The sequence below is a fragment of the Caretta caretta genome, chromosome 6, assembly GCF_965140235.1.
Source record: "Caretta caretta isolate rCarCar2 chromosome 6, rCarCar1.hap1, whole genome shotgun sequence".
Classification (NCBI taxonomy): Eukaryota; Metazoa; Chordata; order Testudines; family Cheloniidae; genus Caretta; species Caretta caretta.
The window spans coordinates 31,564,818-31,589,327 of NC_134211.1; the positions used below are offsets into that span (position 1 = coordinate 31,564,818).

General features: G+C 44.7%; 1 protein-coding gene across 4 annotated transcripts in view; it reads right to left on the minus strand.

The window, feature by feature from the left end:
- LMO1 (LIM domain only 1) overlaps positions 1 to 24,510 on the minus strand; it is an 89,413-nt gene that overhangs the window by 18,203 nt on the left and 46,700 nt on the right. For all 4 annotated transcript variants that reach the window (XM_048854871.2, XM_048854872.2, XM_048854869.2 and 1 more), the window contains one exon: positions 1,416 to 1,629. In XM_048854871.2, coding sequence (XP_048710828.1) covers positions 1,416 to 1,629 — 214 coding nt within the window. The remainder of the gene's footprint in view (positions 1 to 1,415; positions 1,630 to 24,510) is intronic.

The window sequence follows — 24,510 nt, forward strand, 5'->3', positions numbered from 1 at the left end:
TATCAATTACATTACCCTCCTTTCATTCTTTATCAAGTCTCATATCAGCCGCTCCATTATCTTGCCCGGGATTGACATCAGGCTGACAGGCTTATAATTACCTGGGTCATCCAGTTTACTCTTTCATAAAAACTGGCATGAGTCTAGCTTTCTTTCAGTCTTCTGAAACTTCCCCAATTCTCCAAGACTTATTGAAAATCAACATTAATGGTCCACTGGCCTCCTCAGCCAGCTCTTTTAAAAATCTAAAAATCTTGGATGCACTTTAGCTGGATGGGCTGATTTAAAAATGTCTAACTTTAGCAGCTTTTGTTTAACATCCTCCAGAGATACTAGTGGAATAGAAAGAATGTCTCCACCACCATATGAGGAGAGCATATCATCTTTTTTTCCCCCAAATACAGAACAGAAATATTTATTGAACATTTCTGCCTTTTCTGCATTATTACTGACCAATACCATTGTCAGGATTCTTGTTGTTCCTAATATATTTTAAATACTCCTTACTGTCCTTAACTCTGCTGGCCATAGATTTCTCCTTGTGTCCCTCTGCTTCCTTTATCAGTTTTCTATAATTCCTAACTTCTGGTTGATAGTCATTACTATCAACTTGCCCTTTCTTCTATTTATTTTATATATTCTATATAGTGGACTTCACTTCCCCTCACTTTCGCAATAAGCTCCACTATTAGGGAAAGTACATCATAGCTATCGTCTTATTAAGACTCATTTGAGCTTCCATAGATATGTATTTACATATATCCAATCCAAAAAAAGTCACAATTGTCCTTGAGTAACAGGTTTTATTTGCTACAAATGCACCTGGGTGAAGGTAGCTCTACCTGGAAGAAGAGTCACTGCTGGTCACTATAAAATTTCCTGAAGGAAAACAATTGTTTAAAAAACTGATCTCTTATTTTGAGACACTGTTTTGCTTTGTTGTGTCACCAAGGAGCCTCATTTGTGGTAGGGGGGGAGCCTACAGAAAATAGTTAAATGTCTATTTAAAAGCTGCCATTGAAAGGCAAATGGGACAGACACTCAGCAGTTGTGTATTCACATAGCACTGAAGTCAGAGAAGCTATTTCAGTTTACACCAGCTGATGATCTGGCCCTACATTTTAAAAACAAACACTCCTTTCTTTTGTAAGCTCGTAATTAAAAAAAATACCATAAAGCATGCCCTCCCCTCACTATCAAGCCTTACACATAAGCAGTTGCATCAACTATAATACAGCAAACAAAAGGCGTCCTTAAAAAGGAGAAAGCTATGGATCTTGTACTCAATTTAACTACTAGGCAATGCTAAAAATTGTGCACATGGATATTTACACAGTACAAGTTTAGGAAAAATAAACAGCTGGTGGTGAACTGGGAGTTTATAGGAAGAACCCCCAGAATATGCCTGTATTTACCTCAAGTAATCTCTGCGGCAGAGAATGAGATTTGCTTTTGTGTAAAGAGTTGATCCAACCTCTCCAAGACGGCAGTCACAGCAGGCACATTTTAGACAATCTTCATGCCAATATTTATCCAAGGCCTTCAGAAGGTAGCGGTCCTTGATCTTTCGGTTGCAGCCAGCACAGCCTTTCTGTTTCCCTTTTGGTTGTACAGATAACATCGGCACACCTACAAACAAAAACAAGCCATTAAAATTCATGAGACATTTGCAGACGGTCAAATATTTTAAGCAAAATTGCTTTCCCGCACTGTTGGTGACTTTCAATGCTGCAGGTTTGGGGGAGATCATGTTCTCAACAGCTTTCGGCAGCAGTGATCAAAGGAACAGGTTTTGTCTTGGGAGGGATGTTCACCTGCAAGGATGCGATAGTTGTTTCCCAAACGATAAACTGACCTCAGCACCAAGCTCTGGGTTTAAAATCCTCCAGCAAATAAAATGGTTGCAATTTCAACATTTTTCTTTTTCTTAATTACCATTAACAGGTAATTAACGAGACAAAGGCAATCATGAAGATTTTAATGGCACATATACCGAGGCCCTAATGCTGGTCTGCTGTTGAGTTGAGCTTGGTCAAAGAAGGGGAGGAAAGTGGAGGCAAAGAAAACTATATGACACCCTTCTGACTCATTGCACTCTCCTCCCTCACAAAGACCCTGATGAAAACTAGCATAGTCCTCAGGCTACTCTAACCTATGCTGCCCCAGGCCCCTGAAGGCAACTGAGACTAGCCAGAGCACAATCATTCTTTGACTGTGCAGCTTATGTCAAGGGCTCTGCACTAGCACCTAGGAGATATTTCCAGGTAACTGTCTAACCTGGACTTTCTCTTTGCTTTGTGCCATCAGAGCAGGTACCAAAAACTCTGGGCCTCATTCAGATTCTGGACATCCCTGCTGGACAGCAGAGATGAGTACAAGAGTGTCAGGGAGATAGCTGGCATGGAGCAGGGGCTAGGTTCTCAATCAGGGAGTCTTGGGAGAAAGCAGTTCTTTGGACATCAAATCCCTAGATGGTGATAGGGCACCCAGAGCCTATCTGAGCCCCTAGGGCACCAAAGTCCCCAAGCCTGTTAGTACACTGCCTCTCATGGGCTCCTCTTCCAACTTTCTAATAAGCGCCTCCTCCCTATTGCCTACAGCTTTCCTACAGGCCTCCTCTCTGGGTACCTAGTCGCACCAGGACTCCTGTCCTCTGAGCTCTGTGTCCAGAAGTCTTGGAGAGAAGCTGCTTGCCTGTTGCTTTGGAAGGAGTAAGCCTGTTTCCTCACAGGGAAAGGGGAGAGATTTACTCTGGAGCACAAGGGCAAAGGAAAGAAAAACGTAGTTTCATGGGGCTGAGTGGGCCAAAAAAAAAGTGCACTCTGTAAGCGACCTAGATGGAGGAAGTGACTATATAAGGAGTCAGAATGCCACTTTACCTAGAGCTTCAAAGTGTCTATTGCTGGCCCTGCCTCATATCACACCTACATTGAAACGAGAGCTGGGCCTCCAGAACATGGCCGATTTGCCTTAGACGAAGTTGGGGAGATGAGGTGGTGGTGGTGCTGGCAACACTGGGGGTGGCACAGGGTCTGTTCTCATGCAACACTTTAGAACAGTTTTTAATAGCAAGTTATAGATCCTAGGAAGCAACAGCTTGATATTGGAAATTATTAACAGCCCCTTAACCTGAGTGGCACTACTTAGTGCTGCTGTATTAAGTGACATTTGCTGCTTTCCTTAAAAGCCGGGGGCGGGGGGGGGGGGGGGCGTGAGGGTGGCTAACGCTTGGCTCCACCACTCTTACAGTAATAATTGCCCTGTCAGAGCTGCAAGTGGAGGACAACAGCACTTAAGCCACTTCTGCACAAACAGTGCGCTATTGATCCATTTGTTATCAAAGTGGTCTCGGTACTGTGGAAACAGGTCAAGTAACATTCAAAAATTCTTAAGGCTAAAAGAGCCCTCCTGCTCTAGGCTGCCGGAGGCTCAAAATCCACTTGCAGAGAAATATCTGCCAACTTTTGACACTGGCGACAACTATGTAATAATTAGTAAGTGAAAATCTAAGCCTCTGCTCCAACACCACACACAAATCATAGAAATCATAGAATATCCGGGTTGGAAGGGACCTCAGGAGGTCATCTAGTCCACCCCCTGCTCAAAGCAGGACCAATGCCCAATTTTTGGCCCAGATCCCTCAATGGCCCCCTCAGGGATTGAACTCACAACCATGGGTTTAGCAGGCCAATGCTCAAACCACTGAGCTATCCTTCCCCCCTAATCAAATCAACGATGCTACTCGGAAACGCATGGCACCATCAGGCTGCCCAAAAGCAGAAAAAGATTTTTGAGCAAGCACAGAAGCGTTTTCTAAAGAAAACCCATGAACAACCCTGTGCAAATTCTAGAGGAAAAAACATGGATGTTTCAGAAGTGAAACCTATCTCAGAATGGGGTAAAATTTGAGCAGCAGTGATATTGCAAGACACGTCCACAAGAAGAGACATGAAAGGGACACATGGGTTCTACACACTGTGCTTTTTATTTCGGCATTTGGGGAGCAAAGAGAAGGAGTTCCACTTTTCCAGCCGATCTCTTCCTCAGAATATTTCCCATCAAGAGATAATTATGTGCCAGCTCAAACCGCTCATCAGCAGACTAACTCCACAAGCAAAGGATTGCAATACCTTGCTAGAATGGAGACCTTTGCATGGAAACAACACCTGATGTAGAAGTAAGTTTCAGCAGCAACTTTTTTTTTTTTTTTTTAAAGTAAACTTTCTGAGCTTACTGAAACCAAGCACCAGGCTTCCCCAAATTTAAGAATCCTATTGAAAGACAGTATCTCCAGACACTGGAGAAGGGAAGAGAAAACAGCTCTATCCACTAATACAACATTTTGGATCACAGGATTAAAGTGGCTTGATATACGTAATCCAAGACTCTCCAAGATCCTTAAAGAGGTGTGACACCGCACAGTACTGGATGGGATTTGTTGACTAATCATGTACTTGGATTCCACAGTGAGCGAAGGGATTTCCACTCCTTTTTATAAGCACGGTTAGTCTGGCCACAAATTGTATAACTTCAGCCTTGTCTGTCAAAAATAACCATAATCTTATTTGTCATTCAAAAGTGGACAGAAAGATTGATTTTTGCACGGCAAAACTGTGTTTCCAATATCTCATAGAATCATAGAATCATAGAATATAAGGGTTGGAAGGGACCCCAGAAGGTCATCTAGTCCAACCCCCTGCTCAAAGCAGGACCAATTCCCAGTTAAATCATCCCAGCCAGCGCTTTGTCAAGCCTGACCTTAAAAACCTCTAAGGAAGGAGATTCTACCACCTCCCTAGGTAACGCATTCCAGTGTTTCACCACCCTCATAGTGAAAAAGTTTTTCCTAATATCCAATCTAAACCTCCCCCACTGTAACTTGAGACCATTACTCCTCGTTCTGTCATCTGATACCATTGAGAACAGTCTAGAGCCATCCTCTTTGGAACCCCCTTTCAGGTAGTTGAAAACAGCTATCAAATCCCCCCTCATTCTTCTCTTCTGCAGGCTAAACAATCCCAGCTCCCTCAGCCTCTCCTCATAACTCATATGTTCCAGACCCCTAATCATTTTTGTTGCCCTTCGCTGGACTCTCTCCAATTTATCCACATCCTTCTTGAAGTGTGGGGCCCAAAACTGGACACAGTACTCCAGATGAGGCCTCACCAATGTCGAATAGAGGGGAACGATCACGTCCCTCGATCTGCTCGCTATGCCCCTACTTATACATCCCAAAATGCCATTGGCCTTCTTGGCAACAAGGGCACACTGCTGACTCATATCCAGCTTCTCGTCCACTGTCACCCCTAGGTCCTTTTCCGCAGAACTGCTGCCTAGCCATTCGGTCCCTAGTCTGTAGCTGTGCATTGGGTTCTTCCGTCCTAAGTGCAGGACCCTGCACTTATCCTTATTGAACCTCATCAGATTTCTTTTGGCCCAATCCTCCAATTTGTCTAGGTCCCTCTGTATCCTATCCCTCCCCTCCAGCGTATCTACCACTCCTCCCAGTTTAGTATCATCCGCAAATTTGCTGAGAGTGCAATCCACACCATCCTCCAGATCATTTATGAAGATATTGAACAAAACCGGCCCCAGGACCGACCCTTGGGGCACACCACTTGATACCGGCTGCCAACTAGACATGGAGCCATTGATCACTACCCGTTGAGCCCGACAATCTAGCCAGCTTTCTACCCACCTTGTAGTGCATTCATCCAGCCCATACTTCCTTAACTTGCTGACAAGAATACTGTGGGAGACCGTGTCAAAAGCTTTGCTAAAGTCAAGAAACAATACATCCACTGCTTTCCCTTCATCCACAGAACCAGTAATCTCATCATAGAAGGCGATTAGATTAGTCAGGCATGACCTTCCCTTGGTGAATCCATGCTGGCTGTTCCTGATCACTTTCCTCTCATGCAAGTGCTTCAGGATTGATTCTTTGAGGACCTGCTCCATGATTTTTCCAGGGACTGAAGTGAGGCTCACTGGCCTGTAGTTCCCAGTTCTCCTCTAGATGCTCTTCAAATGGCTGCCTTAAAACCCTCCGATGTCAATGCTGCTGCTCACCAGTAGATAGAAAGCAAGGGAGAAGACACAATCCAAGTCGCTACTTGTCAACATTAGAAAAATCAAGTTTCAGATCACAAGAAATTGAAATTCTGATGTAGGGGATCACAAATCCCGTACCAGCTGTTCAGCTGCCAAATCGTGAAAGTGAGTTCATTTTTTTTCTGGATCCCAACATGTGTTTAGATCAATACTCTGGGATACTGTAAGAAAAAACCCTGCTTGACAGCAGTTCTTTTATCCTCTTCAGCACTGGGTATGCTTGGCTGTGACAAACATTAGTAATTTGAGTTCAAACCCTTACAGTTCTTCAAGATACTTAAAATATACTGCTAACATAATGTATGAAGTTGCTGCTGCCACGTTAACAAGATTTTAAACAGGAGGTCTCGGTGTGTCAGTATCTCTAATTTTGTCATTCTCTGCCAGCCACATATGCGTTTACTGTACATATATCAGGGCTCAGAAATACCGAGTAGCCGCCTACATGTTGTACTGGTACTTCTCTGAAATTATCATCTCTAAGGGTCTGTCTGCATAGTATTTTGGAGCAAACCTCTCAGACTGGGTCACCAAATGGGGTTTGCATTAGAGCTCTAAAAAAATAGCAGGATCAACAGCACTTCGAAGTTGCTACTTGGACTTCACAGCATCGGCTCTGAAACCTAGGCTGAATGCCTGGAGCAGCAGCTCTGAGAGGCGTGAACTGTCCCATTCATCTCAAGAGAGGCCTAGTCATCCCTGGCCATCTGAGTTAAGGGTCTACTATTTCATTCTTCATGTAAGGCCGTGTCTATACATATGGTGCTACAGCGGCGCTACTGCAGCACATTTGGTCCTGCCCGACCCCTGAGCTCCGGGCCGGGGAGGATCACCCCCAGCCCCTCCCTTGCTGTTCCCCCTCCCCCACAGCTGCATAGCTTGTGCCTGCCCACCTCCAAGACTTTCCAATAAGCCTGTCCTGCCACTCTGAGCAGCATGGTAAGGGGGTGGGGAGGGGATTGGATAAGGGGCAGGAGGTCCCAGGGGGTGGGCAGGGGGCAGTTGGATGGGGCGGAGGTTCGGGGGGGTGGGGGCTGTCAGGAGACAAGGAGATGGGGGGGCTGTAGAGAGGGTGGAGTCCTGGGGGGTCCTGGGAGGGTGGGGACAAGGAGTGGGGGGCTTGGATGGTCGGGGGGCCTGTCAGGGGGTGGGTGTGTCGATAGGGGTCGGGGCAGTTGGGGACAGGGAGTGGGGGGGTTGGATAGGGGTGCGGTCCCAGGTGAGGGGCGGTCAGTAGACAAGGAACAGGGGAATTGGATGGATTGGGGGTTCTGAGGGGGGCAGTCGGTGGGCAGGCAGTGGGAGGGGGCAGATAGGGGGCTGGGGTCAGGCTGTTTGTGGAGGCACAGCCTTCCCTACCCGGCCCTCCATACCGTTTTGCAACCCCAATGTGGCCTTTGGGCCAAAAAGTTTGCCCACCCCCGCTCTAGGCCAATGGGAGAGAGCTCTCCCATCAGCAGAAAAAGCCCACCTTCGCGAGTGGCGGAAGCTATGCTGGCGGGAGAAGCTGTGCACACAAGTGCTTATGCCAGTGTAACTTATGTTGCTCAGGGGGGTGACTATTTCTTCACAGCCCTGAGTGACATACGTTTTGCTGACACAGATTGTGGTGTAGACCTAGAGGGGGAACCAAAAAACACACAATCATATTTTGAATATCTGCATAATCTGTGAGCAGCGTCTCATTCTGGATATTCATGGGGGTGGAGCTTGTTTTGTGGGCAGAGTTTGGAAGAACGCACTACCACTCCCCTGCCCCCCCAGTCTGCCTCCTGAGCCATACAGTCAATCAATATAAGTCTGTTTCATATTTGGACAAGTTTCATGGGCAAGGCTCGGTGTCCAACTTTTCAATACAACATGAATAAATGAGGAGTTTAACTTACCCAAGCTCATACAGAAAGTGCAAGAAAGAAACGCCATACATGGCAGAACAAACAACTCAATTTGGAGCAGTCTGCCCCACCTGTAGTAGCCTCTACCCCCCTACAAAACTTTATTATGCTTGTAGTTATCATTAACTTTATACTACAAGAGATCTATGCACATCCACCCAACTTTAAACACATCAGTGGAAATCTAGTAGGCATTGAGAAATACCAAACCCCAGGTTACGTTACTCTGCTGGTGTGCTTTAATCAACAGTCACACTTTTCATAAATATGCTGTTGAAACAGCTCAGCAATTTACAGATCTCCTTCCTCATCCCTTCATGGAACCACATGTCATTCGTGAGATCTTAAACAAGTCTGGAGAGCCTGCCTCAGACCCCTCCCAGGAACAGTAGATGCCTCTAATTTCAAGGTTTAAACATTAAGTTTAATTGGTTCTATTTCTCCAAACAGAAAATAGTTACATAGGTGGGGTTTTCTAAAGCACCTAAGTGACTTAGGAGTACAAGACTTTCAATGGGACTTGTGTTTCCAAGTCATTTTTTTTTGTGGGGGGGAGGGGGATCACTCTACAAGAATGAGATTTGCCTTCACTCTAAAAGTTGGACTCCTAACAACTGCAGTAAGATCAGGACTTCTGCTGAGGCTGTGAGGGATGGAGGGAAAATCCAGTTCCCTTTCTTAAAACATTTTAAAAAGTTAGTTTAATCAGTACAGGAGGGAAACTTCCCTTGATAAAAATTAAGCAGGGCTTGAACTAAATTGTAAGGGGGTCACTAGTAGCCTGTGTTAAGGATGATTAGTGGACCACAGTATGGTTTCTTGTCCCATATATGGCCTGTAGGCAGATGACTCTCTCAAACCTCCAATCTCCATTCTGTGCACATGATTGTCTTAGCCCTGGCCTACACTAAGAGTTTAGGTCGAATTTAGCAACGCTGGATTGATTTAACCCTGCACCCGTCCACACAACAAAGCCATTTGTGTTGACTTAATGGGCTCTCAAAATCGATTTCTGTACTCCTCCCCGATGAGGGGATTAGCGCTGAAATCGACATCACCGGGTCGAATTTGGGTTAGTGTAGATGCAGTTCAACGGTATTGGCCTCTGGGAGCTGCTATCCCACAGTGCTCCATTGTGACCACTCTGGACAGAGCTCTCAACTCGGATGCACTGGCCCGGGAGACAGAAAAAGCCCTGCGAACTTTTGAATTTAATTTCCTGTTTGGCCAGCGTGGCAAGCTGATCATCGCAGGTGACCATGCAGAGTTCATCAGCAGAAGTGACCATGGAGTCCCAGAATCGCAAAAGAGCATAGACCGAACGGGAGGTACTGGATCTGATCGCTGTATGGGGAGACGAATCCGTGCTATCAGAACTCCGTTCCAAAAGACAAAATGCCAAAATATTTGAAAAAAATCTCCAAGGGCATGAAGGACAGAGGCTATCACAGAGACCCGCAGCAGTGCCGCGTGAAAATTAAGCAGCTCAGGCACGCCTACCAAAAAACCAAAGAGGCAAATGGCCACTCTGGGTCAGAGCCCCAGACATGCCGCTTCTATGATGAGCTGCATGCAATTCTAAGGGGTGCCCCTACAACTACCCCACATCTGTACATGGACTCCTGCAAGGAAGTCTCACGCAACAGGGATGAGGATTTTGGGGACAAGGAAGATGATGAGCAGGGGGAGGTTGAAGATAGCGCACACCAGGCAAGTGGAGAAACCATTCTCCCCGACCGCCAGGAACTGTTTATCACCCTGGAGACCGTACCTTCCCAACCTGGACTCCCGAACCTTGAAGGCAGAGAAGGCAGCTCTGGTGAGTGTACCTTTGTAAATATAATAAAAACAGTTTAAAAGCAAGCATGTTTAATGATTAATTTGCACTGAAGACTTGGGATGCATTCGCGGCCAGTACAGCTACTGGAAAAGTCTGTTAACGTGTCTGGGAATGGAGCGGAAATCCTCCAGGGACATCTCAATGAAGCTGTCCTGGAGGTACTCCCAAAGCCTGTGTGTCCTCCATGGTAGGATGCTTTACCACAGCAGGCCAGTAGCACGTAGTCTGGAATCACTGCATGAGAAAGCATGGCAGTGTGTGGTTCCGGTGTTTGCTGGCATTCAAGCAACATCCGTTCTTTCTCTCTCTGTCCTCAGGAGAGTGATATTCATGGTCACCTGGTTGAAATAGGGGAATTTTATTAAGGGGACATTCAGAGGTGCCCGTTCCTGCTGGCCTGTTTGTCTGTGGCTGAAAAGAAATCTTCCCTGCTGTTAGCCACGCGGTGGGGGGAGCGGTGAAGCGATCATTCCAGAGAATTGTGTTAGTTGGGTTTGTGCTGCACATTAACCTGAAAATATCAGCCCCTCCTTTTAAATGGCCAATGTGTCTCTTTCAATTTTAATATCCCTTTTTTCCCCTCCAGCAGCTGCAAATGTTTCAACGCTGCGACTAGCATCTCCGTCCCAGAGGCTAGCGCAGATAAGGCAAAAAAAAAAAAAAAAAAACAACGCACTCTCGATTAAATGTTCTGAGCTCATGCAGTCCACCCAAACTGAAAGAGCCCAGCAGAATGCGTAGAGGCAGACAATGGCAGAGTCCAGGAAAGCACAAAATGAACGTGAGGACAGGAGGGATGCGCAAGACGACTAGTGGCGGGAGCAACAGAAGAGGTGGCAGGTTCAAGAGGAAAGGTGGTGGCAGCATGATGAAAGGAGATAGGATGCAATGCTGAAGCTACTGGAGGATCAAACGGATATGCTCCAGCGTATGGTTGAGGTGCAGGAAAGGCACAGACCACCACTGCAGCCCCTATGTAACCAACCGCCCTCCTCCCCAAGTTCCATAGCCTCCTCACCCAGATGCCTAAGAACGCGGGGAGGGAGGCCTCCACCAATCACTCCACCCCAGAGGACTTCCCAAGCAACAGAAGGCTGGCATCCAATAAGTTTTGAAGTGCAGTGTGGCCTTGTCCTTCCCTCGTCCCCCACCCTTTCTGGTGCTTCCCTCCTTCCCCACCCCTCCCGGGCTACCTTGGCAGTTATCCCCCTATTTATGTGACGAATTAATAAAGAATGCATGAATTTGAAACAACAATGACTTTATTGCCTCTGCAAGCGTGATAGAAGGGGGGAGGGGAGGGAAGTTAGCTTACAGGGAAGTAGAGTGAACCAAGGGGGCGGATTTTCATCAAGGAGAAACAAACAGAACTTTCACACCGTAGCCTGTCCAGTCATGAAACTGATTTTCAAAGCTTCTCTGATGCGCAGCGCACCCTGCTGTGCTCTTCTAACTGTCCTGGTGTCTGGCTGTGCGTAATCAGCAGCCAGGCGATTTGCCTCAATTTCCCACCCCGCCATAAATGTCTCCCTCTTACTCTCACAGATATTGTGGAGCACACACCTAGCAGTAATAATGATGGGAATATTGATTTCGCCAAGGTCTAACCGAGTCAGTAAACTGCACCAGCGTGCTTTTAAGCATCCAAATGCACATTCTACCATCATTCTGCACTTGCTCAGCCTGTAGTTGAACAGCTCCTGACTACTGTCCAGGCTGCCTGTGTGTGGCTTCATGAGCCATGGCATTAAGGGGTAGGCTGGGTCCCCAAGGATAACGATAGGCATTTCAACATCCCCAACAGTTATTTTCTGGTCTGGAAAGTAAGTCTCTTGCTGCAGGTGTTGAAACAGACCAGAGTTCCTGAAGATGCGAGCGTCATGTACCTTTTCCGGCCATCCCACGTTAATGTTGGTGAAACGTCCCTTGTGATCCACTACTGCTTGCAGCACCATGGAAAAGTACCCCTTGTGGTTTATGTACTCGCGGCCTTGGTGATCCGGTCCCAAGATAGGGATATGCGTTCCGTCTATCACCCCACCACAGTTAGGGAATCCCACTGCAGCAAAGCCATCCCTATGACCTGCACATTTCCCAGAATCACTACCCTTGATAGCAACAGCTCAGTGACTGCACTGGCTACTTGGATCACAGCAGCCCCCACAATAGATTTGCCCACTCCAAATTGATTCCCGACTGACCGGTAGCTGTCTGGCGTTGCAAGCTTCCACAGGGCTATCGCCACTCGCTTGTGAACTGTGAGGGCTGCTCTCATCTTGGTATTCTTTTGCTTCAGGACAGGGGAAAGCAAGTCACAAAGTTCCATGAAAGTGCCCTTACGCATGTGAAAGTTTCGCAGCCACTGGGAATCATCCCATACCCGCAACACTATGCGGTCCCACCAGTCTGTGCTTGTTTCACGGGCCCAGAATCAGCGTTCCACAGCATCAGCCTGCCCCCTTAGCACCATGATGCCCACATTGCCAGGGCCCGTGCTTTGAGAGAAGTCTGTGTCCATGTCCTCATCGCTCTCGTCACCACGCTGCCGTCACCTCCTAACCTGCTTTTGCAGGTTCTGGTTCTGCATATACTGCATGATAATGCGTGAGGTGTTTACAATGCTCATAACTGCCGCAGCGATCTGAGCGGGCTCCATGGTATGGCATCTGCAGGAGAGCAGAGTTGCAGGGGAAGCGGTGGTTGGATGACCAGTTTTGCAGACCTATTGCACTGTCTGCTGCCAGGATACAACAGCTAAGTGGGCTGCACACTTGCCGTGGTATGGTGAGACAAGAGCAGGCAAACAGAGTGGCAGTGGAAGCGATCCTGCAAGACCACCAGGAGAGCAGAGTGGCAGCGGAAGCGATGGATGATGATGGTCATATAGAGGACCTGAGAGATGGATTCATAGCATCAGGAGAACAGAGTGGCAGCAAAAGTGGTCGGTCGATGACAACGGTTTGCAGTCCTACTGCACCGTCTGCTGAAAGCAGTAGGGAGCCCGCACAGAAAAAAGGCGCTAAACGATTGTCTGCCTTTGCTTTCACGGAGGGACGGGCGACTGACGACATGTACCCAAAACCACCCGCGACAATGTTTTTGCCCCATCAGGCACTGGGAGCTTAACCCAGAATTTCAATGGGCAGCAGACTGCGGGACAGCTACCCACAGTGCAAAGCTCTGAAAGTCAACGCTAGCCACGGTACTGTGGACGCACTCCACTGACTTAATGCACTTAGTGGGGACACACGCAATCAACTGTATAAAATTGCTTTCTAAAAAAATCTACTTCTATACATGCGACCTGATTTTGTAGCGTAGACATACCCTTAGGAGAGGCTCTTGTGAACAGGAGGATAGCACCACGTTCCAATTTTCTTCTAATAACTAGCAGAAAAGCAGTGAAGATCTGTTTTACAGTACCTTAGCAAGGAAAGAAATGCCACACACTTGGTCAGTTTTCAGCAGGGGGTTTTCTAATGAAAAAAGCTAGCATTGCAGAGATCATATGATGTTCAAAGCTGCTATTCCCACTCAGATAATAACGAGCAAGGTCAACCTGTGCCAGTCAGGTTCAGAGTTTTGAAATTACATTTTGGTCTAGAGGGCTCCCCACCCCCAACACCCTAACCAATCTGGATGGAGCACAAATGGAACTATAAAAAGTTTTGACTGCAATTAGCTGGCACATTGACATGGCAAGTGAGGTGTGAAACAAATTTCAAAACTGCCAAAGTTTATGAGCCTGGATTCACAGGGTACTTGTCATTTCGTTTCCAAACAAGGAGCGAGTAGAGTCTCCAAAGCATTGCAACTTTACAGCCTGAGCCCTGCAGGGAAATCTCAGAAGACAGGGACTGTTTAATACCAAACCCCACTCTCCTCCCACCTCGAAAAACAAACCACCATGGCTGAATAATGCCAGCCAGCCAGTATTCAGAGCCTCAAATTTTTATTAGTAAGTCACTTTCCTACCTTAAAATCATGAACCACCACTGGAGTATTATTTATTTTCTTGTACTTATCTAAGGCTCTAAAGCAAGAAATACAGTTCATTTTGCCTGGAAAAATGTGGTGTTGGAATGGGTGCTAACAAAAAAGCCCAGATACTCCTGAGGGCATTCTGCACCAAAAAAATTAAAATTCTGCACACGATATTTGAAAATTCTGCAAATTTTATTTGTCAACTAAATGTGGAGGCTCCAGCATGACATTGAGGAGCACAGGCCACTGGCTTCCCAGAAGTGGGAGATCACTGTGCAGTCGTACCCTGCCCCCCCCAAGTAAGGCTGCACGCAACCCTGACACAGCGCAAGTACTGGCCCTGCCCTGCGGTGCCAGGTGCACCAGGTGTGGGCAGGCAGGCTCAGCAAGGCAAGATCCAAGCATGGAGGGGCTTACTGTGGGGGATCCAGGTATCGGTTGGGAGGATTCTGTATGGGGCAATCTGGGTGTGGGTGGCTCAGTGGGGGATCCAGGTGATGGGGGGAAAACTGGATGTGCAGGGGCTTGTTGGAGGGTTCTGGGTGCAACAGTAATGGGACTCTGTGGGGGGGGGTCCAAGATGCTGAAGGAGTGGGGCTCAATGGGATGGGGATCCAGGTGCAGCTGGTTGGGGATCAATGGGGTGGGGATTCAGATGTGGGTGGCTCGTTTGGGGGTCCACTAGCAGCTGAGCCACCAACCAGGTCTTCCCAAGTCCTGTCCCCTGACCCACAGTGATTTACTTTTCTGCCAGATGCCCTGGGCACCCAAAACATACTGCTGGGGAGGACTGCATAACTGCTCTTATGGCTTCCCTTTACTTCCCTTACAGAAAGTAATTTTTCTGTGGGGAAGCAAAGAAATCTGCAGGGGCTAGAAATTCTGCACATGCGCAGTGGCGCAGAATCCCCCCAAGAGTTAACAGACCACCTCAGGCACAGTCCCACATGCACTGGTCAAGCTAACATTATAAAGGAACATACATCTGTGGAGCTGGGAAAAGTAACATACCGATGCTTACCTGTTTAAATACATAATCAAAATATATTACAAAGGAATTTTGATAGAGTACTGAAGTGGAAATTTTGCAAGTAATATCGAATTCCATTCTCCCCCTCCCCACTGCTCACCATCCATGGTACCTTTTCTTAGAAACAGTAGATGAAACCTTTCTATTTTTGGCTACCTATACTCTCTTCCTTGCCCTTTACAACTTAATAGACTTGCTGCTGGAAAATACAAAATAAAAGCTATACTTAGCACTCACAGCTCTAACACACATTAAAAAAAATTACAGACACCTTCCTCTGGTCATACTGAAATTTACCACTGTGTCTAAAGAGGATGTTCTTTTACTGGATAAGCTCAACTTTACCTCTACTCCAGGGCTGACAAACTGGCTTTAATCAGCCTATTTCTTCTCTGTCAAGGGTCTTTCAAGAAAATTATTCAGCTGGCTTATACCACAAGTATCAACTAAATACACCCGAAATCTTTCTAAATCATTTTCCAGATATTTTATTCATGTGGCAATCTGTAACTATACCTCTAAGGGCACCCCTCATAGATCTTCATTTTCGAGAGACTGGAAAACTTTTAAAAAGGGCGGGCCACACACTGAAATAATAGTTACCTGAAAGGGTGCTGTGATGTACGTCTCTACAGTGCTGTGTTCTGCAAGAGGGCTCCTGGTCCTGTCTGAAAGCATGGAAGTTCACCACCTAATTTCTTTAATGCAACTCTAAAGGTTAATTGGTCTGAAAGAGTAATGTGGACTGCTGGCTAATGATATATGCCTCAAGGCTTCCTGGCTTTCTTGTGTTTTATACAATCAAGTCCAGAGCATAATACACAGCTGAGATCACCGTGACTTTTCGAGCCCTCCCCTCCTTCCCCCAACAGCCCTCCAACCTACCAATACATCTAAAATGCTTCATATTAAAGCAGCAGTAGCTGAAGGCAGTTCTGTTCCACCTGCATTTCATGCCTTGTTAGAGGGGGCTCAGTTAAGAGCAGCGACTGCACTTCTCATTACCACAGCAAAGAACTAAAAACAACTCTAATGAGGAAAGTGTGTGAGCGTACAGTATGGGCTGGGAGGAGGGAAGTCCTCCCACAGTCCCTAAGGAATCTGGCCAAAATCTTCAATTTGCCATTTATGACAGCTAATTAGTTATTCTATTCAAAATCTTTGCTTTAAATAAAAGAACTAATTATACACAAAGGTCACTCCCCCACCTCCCATGAAGCACACATAATTGGCTTGTTTTCCCAACATTGTGTGTATGTTTTACACAATGCTTTCAGGCAGATGGCTTTAACTCTTTCCTTCAGCAACTTCTTTTTAAGCTTTCCCACAGATTAACTGCTTTTACCATCATAACAACTTCTCACAACAACAGACTGGGTAACCATGCTCTAACCTCCCTCCCCTCCCCCAAAAGGTACTAGCAGACTGCCACTCTTCAGGTCAAGGACTACATTTCCATATAGGTTTGTACAACACCTAACACACAGGCATCTGGGAACCATGGTGATGTTGTTTTGTTCAGCCACGAACTATTGCTTAAATGGCTGCCCAGCACTTCCAAACATATAATTAGCCAACATGCTTCAGGTTGGAAACCAGAGGCTACAATTCTTCTCAGTGCATATGCTACGTTAATTGCAAAAACAAATATAAAAAGGGGGTAGATGGAACATTGAATTCCTAAAGCAATAAGGGCTTAAAGCAATTTGTGCTTAGAGGTCACACTTTGGGAAGTTGGGAGATACATAGGCAGTTTAACCTGGTATTTCAGAGTACTTAAAGAATCTTATTTACATCTAATAGCTTCATTTAAAAAACTGACCTTCCAGTAACAAACTAGCATTTGGCTGCAAAAGACAAAATGGCAACTGAAGAGTAATCTTATTGACTTTTGTCAACACAGTAAATAAGCAGCACTCTTGTGGCATCTTTCATCAGGGGATCTGACATTATTTCTAAGCTTTAGTCTCAACACCAACATAAGCAGAGCTGGGCAAGTATTTACAAATAAAGAAGATTTAGAGAATTTTCAGTCTTATTTTTAAAACAAAAGCACTTTGACTGTGCTCGTAATACTATTGTGTTTATCTTCTGTGAACATTCTAGCAAACAAGTTTGCTAAACAGGAAACTATCAAGTCAAACAGTACATTTTCAGTATTTGCCACCTTGAAAATTTGCTCCTGGAACCTGATTTAATGAGATTAGGGCATCCAATGAATGAGCTGAACCTTACCATGTGATGCATGGACAATCAAAATAGACCAAGTCATATTCATCAAACTTATTCAATGAATAATTTCAAAAAAGGAATGTATTACAGAAAACCATGATCATTTCACAATTCTAGTGTTGTGCTGTGATATGCAGTGGCTGATTTCAGTATGGCTTTGGGAATTCATTTGGTGGCATTCTTTCCTCTGAGTCATTACTGAACAAATTCCTCAAGCAGAATAAGGAGCCCTGTTGGTGCAGGGGGCAGATTTTAAGAAGAGCTGTAAAACTGAGGTTCAGAACAACTCTTAGTTAGATATCCCCAGGCTTGCTTTATTTGCTGCAGGGCGGGGGGAGGGGGGGGGCGCGGAACACTACTTTTAGCCCTAGAATCTTAGTCAAATTGCAGTATGCTATTGTATGCTCTGATTGCCTACTCCAGTTTCAATTGCACAAGGTGGCTTAATTTTTCAGAAGCGTCTAATGATTTTGGTTGCCCAACCTGCAACACTTTAAAAGGGGCAAGACAGGGACCTAATTTTCAAAGTGTGCTGGCTGAAGCTGGGCACCCAAACACAGATATCCAAAGTCACTCCTCTTCATTTCTTGTCCAAGAACTGCATACAGATGGACCTAATCCACAAAATTTGGATTAAGGCTCAAAATTCAAACTCCCTTCCTCTGTGGTGTTCAGATGACTAGTTCAGGCCAATCTTCATTATGTACCTAGTTCGTACAAGTGTACAACTTGTAGTTAAAAAATATAACACATGCCAAGCACTAGATGGAATCCACAATGGTGAAGGTTGCAAAACAGCTTCCATAAGTAATATTTTTATATGCTCATACGAATATTCTAGTTGCGGGCTTAAGTTTTCCAAAGATATATGGATATAAACTATCTACAGTTTTTGTGGTTTGTTTGTTTTTTTGGGGGGGTGAGGGGCGGGGGGGAGGAGCATGTTCACAAAATCCGTACAACAGTTCTGAGTTCTGGGAGAAGTAACTAAAACCCAACTTTCTCACCTCCCATCTCCCCAGTGTCAGAATATTCTAATTTCTTAAAGACACCACTAAAGCAAAATCAGTTGAGTTTGAAATTTGGCATGGGCTGCCTTTTTTGAGGATTATTAGTACCTTCGTTTAGTTGTTTGGGGCCAGGGAAAGTAGAAAAAATAAAAAGTTACAAATTCAAGATCACACCTAACGCACGCTAGCAAAGAATGAGAAACTCGCTGGTGGGAAAATATTGCGGCTTCAGTGATTTCAGATTTGGCTGGGAGTCTTTCCATGTTGTACAAATTTGTAAGTTACCATTAAAACAAAATTAAGTTCCTTGGTTCTTCTATGCAGAAGATTTAACTGCCAAAGCAAACAGAAAAACAGATCTGTCTCCAGGCCAAATGGCAACAAAGCTAGGAACTCACCCTTCACTTAGGGTAACTAAAATACCAATATTGCAACAAAGCCAACTTCTTTTCTCTTTATTTTTAAAAAGAAAGGAAATTAACTGTAAAAACCTTAAATTAAGTGCAATTAAAATCCCCCCAAAAGCCAGGGGAATAAGAGTTGAAGTCAACTCTAAATGCACATGAATAATATTTTGTATTCCTATTTTCTGTTAAAGTGTATGGTTGAATACATTACTGTTTAGATTGCAAGAAGCACACATATATGAAAAAAGGATACAGAACATGTCTGAACTCAGGTTTAACAATGAGTCTATAACACTGCTTTAATGTAGGTTCTTTTATTTATTTATTTTTAAATTAGTGAGTACTTCCAGGTAAACAGAGCTGTATCATTGTAAGATCCTCATCATTTCTTTTTCCTTTTTGCAGACATACACATTGTCAGCTTAAGCTTTCGGCAACCTTAATAGAATTTCAAAGCCCACTGCCAAATGGCCATTTGATGTTCTGTTCTGTGTACATAGATGAAGCAATCTGTCACAAACCCTAATATAGGCAATAACAACTCTCTAATGCAAAGCTTTCACAGGCCTACTGAAGTTTCTCAAGAATTTTGGAGACAATAAAAATTTGTCTACTACCATAAAAGAATTTGAAATCAACCAAAGCGTAATGAAATATGGATATATGCTTTTCAAATGTTTTTAAAGGGAATAATATTGAAGCCAGAGGCAATATTTGAAGCCATCAATAGCTAGAAAGTCATTAAAAAAAAAGAACAAAAGCTACAGCTATCACAGGTCATCACAATATGTAAGCAGGAAGACCCCCAAAAAGCTTACAACAGATTTACACTCTGAAATGCACCCCCTGCACAGAATTAGTGTATTTCACAGTCAACTCTTCACCTTTACCTCTAAGGATCTAATTGCATTTCCCCTGGGTTTTTCAAAAGATGAGCAAGAATCCACTTTTAAAGAGTGCAGACAGAGTCTTTCACTTAATGCAATCCATGTAACAGATACAATTGCTATTGACCTTCTAGTGTCATGAAACATACCTCTCTAATGATTCATAAAGATGCAGTTATCCTGAAAAACCTAGTCTCTTTTTACCTTCCCAAGCAACCACCATACAAGTCTATTTGCTATTAAAAGTTGGAAGTGGGCTGGGGGGAGCCATTTCCAACTTCTTTGTTGAAAGAAGGAGGAAAAAAAGCCAACCCACTTCTTTGCAGCAATAAGTACAAACCATTTGCATGCTTAACTGTCAGACCATGCACTTTCCATTAAAGAGATAGCATCCCCTTTCATAAGTCCATTTGGGATCCATTTTAGTGTTATCTAAAAATCAAATCTACATGGTAATCCTTTTAATGTACTCTTGACTTTTAAAAACAGCTTTATGTTCCTTCAGGAAATGTTTTAAGCCATTACTCAGTAATTACTATTCACCCATGAAAACACTGATCTTTTACAATATATAATCAGTTTGCTGACTTAAAAATAAAGCAGGCTGGAATTCTGTCTCATGAAAGTAGTGGCAGAAAACCAAGGTTACCAAAGATAAATAATTTTCTGCCTCGCCAATATATTCCAAAAGGACACATTGCTCTAGTGTATATAGAAGTCTGGGACTCCCTCAGATTTGTTTCAAGTCTCCAGATGAAGATAGCCAGGAGACAGTTGCATATATAGTGGTCATCATTAAAAAAAAGTCAAGAATTACCAACAGATAACAGTTGCCAATTTTTCCTCGGTTTAATAGGGGAAACTGTGATATCTCAGATATAGCTATGCTTTAACTGTTCGCAAGTGCTAAGTTTTTAAACTGACAAGGTGGGTGAGGTAACATCTTTTATAGGACCAACTTCTATTGGTGAGAATAGCAAGCTTTCACAGAGAAGAATTCTTCCGTCGACCTAGCTGCCACTGTTCGGGGAGGAGCGGAGGTAGTAGATCACCTACATCAATGGAAAACTCCTTCATCGAGGTAGGAAAAGTCTACACTACAGCGGCATAGCTGCATATTGCAGCTGTGCCTCTGTAGAGCTCGTAGCGCAGACACCCCCAAGGAAACATATGGGTCACCTGAGAGGACAGAGCTCTTTGCTTGTATACACATGCTTAAGAAACCGATTTGCTAGTGTATAGGTCAGAGTAAAGAAGGAAAGAATTCCATATTTGGGGGGAGCGGGAGTTCAGTAAGCAGTGAGACCATTTTGCTGTAGTGAGCCTTGATCTACAACCAGGGATCCTGAAGCAACACTGGACCTGCAGAAAACACACGAGACCCAAAGTAAAGGATTATACTGAAAAGGCCTCCTTCCCACTCCCTACCACCACCAGCTTGAAATAGCACCCCAAGTCCCAAGCAAGTTCCCCAATGCTCCTGCCCTGTGGAAAGTTTAGCATGGTTTCCTTTGCTGTAATCTGATTTTAATTAGAAGGCAGAATGTATTTTTTTTAATGCACTAGCTCAGAGTTATGGGTTTGATGCAGGAATTGTTTGGTGAAATTCTACAGCCAGCATTATGTAGGAGGTCAGACTGGATGATCATAATGGTCCCTTCAAAATCTATTAGTATCTGAACGTGGTGGAGGATGGGCAGAAAACGTGCCAGATTGCAGCACGGCTTCCACTCACCTGTTTACTCTCCTGATCTGGTCCTATCTTTACTTAGGCAGGCCCACGACCAAACGCACAAATTCATTTCCATGCAGCCTTAACCAGCTGAGGTCTTCTCTGAGGATGGTAGCTGAGAAAACCATGACATTAACATGGGCCACTACCCTTCCCCTTTAATGCACAGGTAAAGCTTGTTTAATATCTGTTAGACCTGGAATTAGCCAGTAACTAGTCATATAGCATAGATCAGAGTGGTTTTTTTAATCCATTTTTATTTATATTGCTAAATCAGGGTTTAGCAATCCACAATTGGCCCCTTACGCTATAAGCCTAACATGTAAACACCTTGAAAAGGAGTGACAAAAATTAGTAACTGTCAGAGTAATTAGTTGGTGCCAACTTTCTTTACATTCCTTCAATACCACCATCTTTTTTTTTTTTTTTTTTTTTTTTAAGAGTAAATCATGCATGGAGATAACTCTAGAGTTGTCAAGGTTCCTTCCCCACTCTGAACTCTAGTGTACAGATGTGGGGACCTGCATGAAAAACCCCCTAAGCTTATTTTTACCAGCTTAGGTTAAAACTTTCCCAAGGTACAAACTATTTTACCTTTTGCCCTTGGACTTAGATGCTTGGTGGTGGCAGCAATAAACAAATATATAACAGGGAAAGAGCCCGCTTGGAAATGTCTTTCCCCCCAAAATCCTCCCAAACCCTACACCCCCTTTCCTGGGGAAGCTTGATAAAATTCCTCACCAATTTGCATAGGTGAACACAGACTCAAACCCTTGGATCTTAAGAACAATGAAAAAGCAATCAGGTTCTTAAAAGAGGAATTTTAATTGAAGTAAAAGAATCACCTCTGTAAAATCAGGATGGTAAATACCTTACAGGGTAATCAGATTCAAAACAGAGAATCCCTCTAGGCAAACCTTAAGTTACAAAAAGACACAAAGACAGGAATATACATTCCATTCAGCACAACTTATTTTATCAGCCATTTAAACAAAACAGAATCTAATGCAGATCTAACTAGATTGCTTATTAGCCCTTTCCAGGAGATCTGACCTGCATTCCTGCTCTGGTCCCAGAAAAAAAAAAAACAAAAACACACAGACCGAGAGAACCTTTGTTTCTCCCCCCCTCCAGCTTTGAAAGTATCTTGTCTCCTCATTGGTCATTTTGGTCAGATGCCAGCAAGGTTATCCTGGCTTCTTAACCCTTTACAGGTGAAAGGGTTTTTTCCTCTGGCCAGGAGGGATTTAAAGGTTTTTACCCTTCCCTTTATATTTATGGCACGCCCCCCAAATCACAGATAGGGTAAAACATTGGTTGTGATTTCTTCCTGGAGCACTAGGAGAAAACAGAGTTAATAAGACACATGCACCTCTAAATATACTACCAAGTATAGAAAGACTAACAATATTTTCCACATCTCAAGGACGATTTTAACCAGTTGATTCTGGGAAACTTTCACGGGAGAGTGCATCAGCCACTTTGTTAGAAGCTCCTGAGATGTGTTGGATGTTGAAATCAAAATCTTGGAGAGCTAAACTCCACCGAATAAGTTATTTCCCGTGGCGGTATGAAGCCACTGTAGCACAGCATGGTTGGTTTGCAGGTGGAAACGCCGTCCCCAAACATATGGGCGTAGCTTTTCCAGAGCGTAGACAATGGCGTAACATTCTTTTTCACTGACTGACGAGATGCTTTCCCTCTCAGACAGCTTCTTGCTGAGAAACACTACAGGGTGGAATTCTTGATCCGGTCCTTCCTGCATTAAAACTGCTCCCACACCACGCTCAGACACATCTGTGGTTACTAGGAACAGTTTGTCAAAGTCTGGGACCCTTAGTACAGGGTCAGACATGGTTGCTTTAAGCTGGTTCAAGGCCTTCTGACACTCTTCGGTCCACTGAATGGCATTTGGCTGTTTCTTTTTGGTTAGGTCTGTCAGTGGGGCGGCGATTTGGCTGTATTGCGGCACAAATCGCCTGTAATATCCGGCCAAGCCTAAGAAGGATTGGACCTGTTTCTTTGACTTTGGGACAGGCCACTTTTGGATACCATCCACTTTGGCCTGTAGGGGGTTGATAGTTCCTTGACCCACCTGGTGTCCAAGGTAAGTCACTCTGTTTAGGCCTATTTGACACTTCTTAGCCTTAACAGTTAGCCCTGCCTCCCTTATGTGCTCAAAGACTTTTTGTAGATGTTCCAGGTGTTCTGCCCAGGAATCCAAAAATATGGCCACATCGTCAAGGTAGGCGACTGCATATTCTCCTAATACCGCTAGGAGACCATCTACAAGACTTTGGAAGGTGGCGGGTGCATTCCGCAGCCCGAAAGGGAGCACATTAAATTCATACAGCCCGACATATGTGGTGAAGGCTGACCTTTCCTTGGCAGATTCATCTAGCGGTACCTGCCAGTACCCCTAAGTCCAAGGTAGAGATGAACTGGGCCCATCCCAACTTCTCTAATAGTTCATCTGTGTGTAGCATTGGATAGTTGTCTGGGTGAGTTACAGCATTTAGCTTACAGTAGACCACACAAAAACGTATCTCCCCATCTGGTTTGGGAACTAGAACCACTGGAGATGCCCATGCACTGCCAGAGGAGCGGATTACACCCATCTGTAGCATATCCTGGATCTCCTGTTCTATAGCAGTTTTAGCTTGAGGAGACACCCGGTAAGGTTGGACTTTAATTGGGTGTGTATTACCTGTGTCAATGGAGTGATATGCCTGTTCAGCCAGTCCTGAGGTGGCTGACAACATCAGCGCGTAGCTAGTGCACAGCTCCTGGATCTGCTGTCGCTGCATACGCCCAAGGGTTATGGAGAGGTTCACCTCTTCCACGCCACCAGCACTTTTCCCTTCGTAGTAGACACCTTCAGGCCACTCAGCATCATCTCCTCCCTGGGCTGTAAACTGACAAACCTTTAATTCTCTGGAATAAAAGGGCTTTAGAGAATTAATATGGTACACCTTAGGCTTTTGGTTGGAGGTGGAGAAGGCTAAGAGATAATTAACAGCTCTCAAGCGCTCCTGGACTGTGAATGGCCTTTCCCACGACGCTTCCATTTTATGGGCCTGGAGCGGCTTTAAGACCATGACCTGGTCCCCTACTTTGAAGGAACGCTCTCTGGCATGTTTATCATACCAGGCTTTTTGCTCTTTTTGAGCATCCTTTAGGTTTTCTTTAGCAAGGGCTAAAGAGGTTCGGAGGGTGTTTTGTAGGTTGTTTACAAAGTCCAGAATGTTAGTTCCTAGAGAAGGTGTAAACCCCTCCCATTGCTGCTTCACCAACTGTAATGGCCCCTTAACCTCGTGGCCATGTACAAGTTCAAATGGTGAAAACCCTAAACTGGGATGTGGTACAGCTCTGTAGGCAAAGA